The sequence below is a fragment of the Sparus aurata genome, chromosome 14 (genome assembly GCF_900880675.1).
Source record: "Sparus aurata chromosome 14, fSpaAur1.1, whole genome shotgun sequence".
Lineage (NCBI taxonomy): Eukaryota > Metazoa > Chordata > Actinopteri > Spariformes > Sparidae > Sparus > Sparus aurata.
Genome location: NC_044200.1, coordinates 754,847 through 759,081, shown reverse-complemented (window position 1 = coordinate 759,081; position 4,235 = coordinate 754,847). Strand labels below are relative to the sequence as shown.

At 41.9% G+C, this 4,235-nt stretch overlaps 1 protein-coding gene across 7 annotated transcripts in view; it reads right to left on the bottom strand.

Annotated features, from left to right (window-relative positions):
- Window positions 1–4,235, bottom strand: part of rint1 (RAD50 interactor 1) — a 137,798-nt gene that overhangs the window by 12,449 nt on the left and 121,114 nt on the right. For all 7 annotated transcript variants that reach the window (XM_030440003.1, XM_030440005.1, XM_030440006.1 and 4 more), the window contains one exon: window positions 3,886–3,990. In XM_030440003.1, the coding sequence (XP_030295863.1) occupies window positions 3,886–3,990 (105 nt within the window). The remainder of the gene's footprint in view (window positions 1–3,885; window positions 3,991–4,235) is intronic.

Genomic DNA, 4,235 nt, shown 5'->3' with positions numbered 1-4,235 from the left:
CTGAAGAATGAAGAAAAAATCTGGTAAACACAGCTGTCAGTGAGAAAGGGTACAAGAGAACACTCCCCAGCAACACAGGCAACATCCCCCATTCCCTGTTCTTTCTCTTAATTCATCTTTGTGCTTATTGAAGGGTTAATGTCACATCCCAGCTCAGACCTGTCACAGTCTCTCGGAGGGAGTCTTAATTTTTTTTTATTTTTTATGCATTGTTTTTTTTTGGCTACTCTCTTTGTGTTCCAGCCAGCCCCCACCAGGTATCCCACCATGCCACCAGATGGGGTAGGACGAACTCAATATGAGGAGAGGATAGACATTTATAGTAAATAATTGTTAAATAATATAAAACTTTATAACAATAGTTAATAATAAGAAGAAGAAAAAGATCACTGCTATCAATATCATCTCTCTATAAAAGCACGGAATCTCTGTCTGTCTGTCTATGTGTGTGTGTGTGTTTCTGTTAGTCAAATATCTCTGCGGATCAGGATCACACTGACCTGAGACTTTCAACATGGCTGCTGCGTGGTTCAGTGGTGTGCATCTAAGCATTTGCTTGGACTGCAATGATACCATGACTAAATTATTTCATAAATGCTTTACAAATTCCGCCGAGCATTGTACACGGTCACGTGTGCACCAGAGCCAATCACTGCACACCGTGGCCACGTGCTCACCAGAGCCAATCACTGCAGAGCTCAAGCCCACGACATACCTGAAGAAACAAGCGGATTGATACCTGCAGCGGCGCGAGCTGGACCGGGATTTTGCCGGCGGTTCAGTCCCGTTCTGTTCTGTGCATCTAAACTGACCGTTGTGGATTAATGAGATTAAACGAGTCCGGACCAAGTCTGTTCGGGTCTGAGGAGATCCGGAGACGCGCGGACAACAAACCGGAATCGGAATCTGTGGATGTTCGTGTGTAGCTAGCCGCTAGCTACACGGCCCACCTCCCGAGGCGACGGACCGGACGCATCGGCACGTCCAAAACCGGACCTAGGGTAAATAATGTCCGCCACGCTTTTTCGCAAACATTGCCGTCACGTTTGCTTTGTGTCTGGTGCAGAAGAAACGGTAAAAACGGGCTTTTGTCACAAAAGTGTCCAAGCAGCAAGTTTGGTTGTTGAGGAACAGGAAGTTGTGGGAGGGACCTAGGCGGATGATTGACAGGCCGAACGATGGTCAGTGTAGAAACAGCGATATTCAGAGTTGAGAGATTTGTGACATTTAGCCTGTTTGGAGTGTGTAGTTAGTGTGTTATGTAGTGTTTGGTGTAGTGTGTTTAGTGTGTAGTGGAGTCGGTATTTTGTTTAACTAGTGCATTGCCCGTAGGAAATATGTGTTCCTATAGAAAAGTGGGAGGTAAAGAAGCTTTTTCATGGATGGCCAAATGAGGCTGTGTTTGAAGGTGGGATGTCAGGGATATTTAGGTTTGTTGTGAAAACTGATATTCCAGGGTATAATTGGCCGTTTTTGAATATTTTTGATTTTGCTATTATATTTCACCCTAAAAACTATTTACTTGGTGTCATTATTTTCAGCACAACCTCACATGTGTGACTGTACAGTTCTTTTTTCATTTTGACATACTGTATTAACACAATGGACCTAAAATCACAAAAAAAAACCCATAAAATCCGAGTAGAAAAAGTTAGATTTTTTTTACTGTGAATACCACAAATATGTTTAAAAAACCTTTTTTTTTTTAACTTATACTGCAAATATAAATTGTTGTTTGCTAAATATGTGCATACATTTAAAAAATGTACGAAGTTATATATAACTATTTACATTTAGATGCAGGCAGTGCTCAGGTCTGCCTGAGCTCCCTCCAGCTGAATGACGAGCTGCACTGCCTGCTCCACATTCAGCATCTTCTGATTGTTTTGACTCATTAAACAAAAAACCGACTCCACTACACACTTAACACACTACACCAAACACTACATAACACACTAACTATACACTCCAGACACGCTAAATGTCACAAATCTCTCAACCCTCAATATCGTTGTCTATACACAGACTGTCCTGTCATTCATCTGCCTACGTCCCTCCCACAACTTCCTGTTCCTCAACAACCAAACTTGCTGCTTGGACACTTTCGTGACAAAAGCCCGTTTTTACTGTTTCTTCCTGCACCAGACACAAAGCAAACGTGACGGCAATGTTCGCGAAAAAGCGTGGCGGACATTATTTAGCCTAAGTCCGGTTTTGAACGTGCCGGTGGGTCCAGTCGCCTCGGGAGGTGGGCCGTGTAGGTTGGCTAGTGGCTAGCAGCTAGCTACACACGAACATCCACAGATTCCGATTCCACTTTGTTCTCCGCGCATCTCCGGATCTCCTCCGGATCTCCCCCGAGAACAGACTCGGTCCGGACTCGTTTAGTCTCATTAATCCACAACAGTCAGTTTAGATGCACAGAACAGAACGGGACCGAACCGCCGGCAAAATCCCGGTCCAGCTCGCGCCGCTGCAGGTATAAATCTGCTTGTTTCTTAAGATGGGGGGTCGCGGTGGGCTCTGCAGTGATTGGCTCTGGTGCGCACATGACTGTGGTGGCTCCAGTGGACAATGCTCATGGAATTTGTAAAGCATTTATGAAATAATTTATTAACGGTATCATTGCAGTCCAAACAAATGCGAAATAGCACACCCTTGAACCACGCAACCATGTATTCTCGGTTTCATTAAAGACTGATATCATATATCAGGGTGAGATCTTGGGCTGCAAAATTCCAGGAATTTTCACAAAGTGATAACATAGCTGATTTATTCCCTATTCATTGTGTAATATGTAAGTTCGTACTTATGTTGAAAATTTCTTGTAGTGTCGGTTACGTAAGTATAATGATAAATCATCTGAATGAAGACTTATTTCATGTTCTGTGTTGTTATCCTGCGTTCCTTTAATACAACCATTTTGTGGTATTGCTGCTGCAAGTGTTTCATAGACAAAGGGGCATCCCCGTCTGGTCCCCTGGTGAAGTGTGAAGCTTGTGACGTGACCCCATTTGTGATTATTGTGGCCCAAGGTGAAGTGTACAGTGTTTTTTTTGCAGTTGATGAATGATTCACCTAAACCAAACTGGCAAAGGGTGCTTAATATGAGGTTGAGTTAACTTTGTCAAATTTTTTTCAGCCTTGTTTTGTTTTTGTTGTGATACGTTGATCAACTTGAAAAGCCCACCCTAACCCTTTCCTGCACCATCCCAAACACGGACAGTTAAGAGATGTGTACACAAAAAACGGGCAACAGGGCCTGGTACGCGGCACGCCCCGACAGCAGCATGTCCTGAAGCGCATGGACTGTGACTTCATCGCTGTTTGCAGCTTTCATTTTTCTTTTTCTTTTTTTTCCAAATCACCAATGTTATCAATCTTTTGTTGTCCCTGTTCCAACATGTTTGAAACTTGTTGTTGCCAAAATGGCGTAAATGATGTTGATGAGGTGAATCGGTGAATACATTGTCTTTGCACTCTTTTCAATTGAGTTTTTGTCAAAAGGGATCGGTGGGGCGCACAGGTAGTCGAGTGGTTGGAGTGCATGCCACGTACGCAGCGGACCATGGTTCTCTCTCCCATTTCAAAAATCTATCCACTGTCTAAATAAAAAAAAAAGGTCTCTATGCCTAAAAAAAAAATAAATAATGATAAATCTTAAAAAAAGGGATTAGTAAGTTATCACATATATATTTACTGAGGTTGTACCCAGCAACTAAACTTTTTGGGATACGTTCTAGAGGAGAAGATCACACTGAAATTGGCTTTGATATAAAAACAAGGCACTGTGCAATTGTGAAATGTCCAGCATTGATAATATCCTGCAGATGCTCTGGCAAAAAGGCATTAATAAAATAAATACATACAATAAAATCCACGTACCACATTGTCTCCCCAGTCTCCCAGGATGGTGTATATGTAGTTGACAGCATTAAGGATGGCACAATAACGAACACCTAATGGGCAGCGAGACTCCTCCTTCATCACCTAGGACAATAAAAAGCAATATCAGCAACCTGTCTCCGTATTTCTTTAGAAAAAAAATGCAACATTGATTTTAGTGTATATATAACTATACTATACTTACTATACTTTTAGTGGATATATAACTATAACTATATATACTGTATATGTCGATGAGTGTGTGTGTGTGTCTGTATATCTATACACACGTATACATATACATACATAGATACACACACATATTAGACTTAGACTTCTCTTTATTAGTC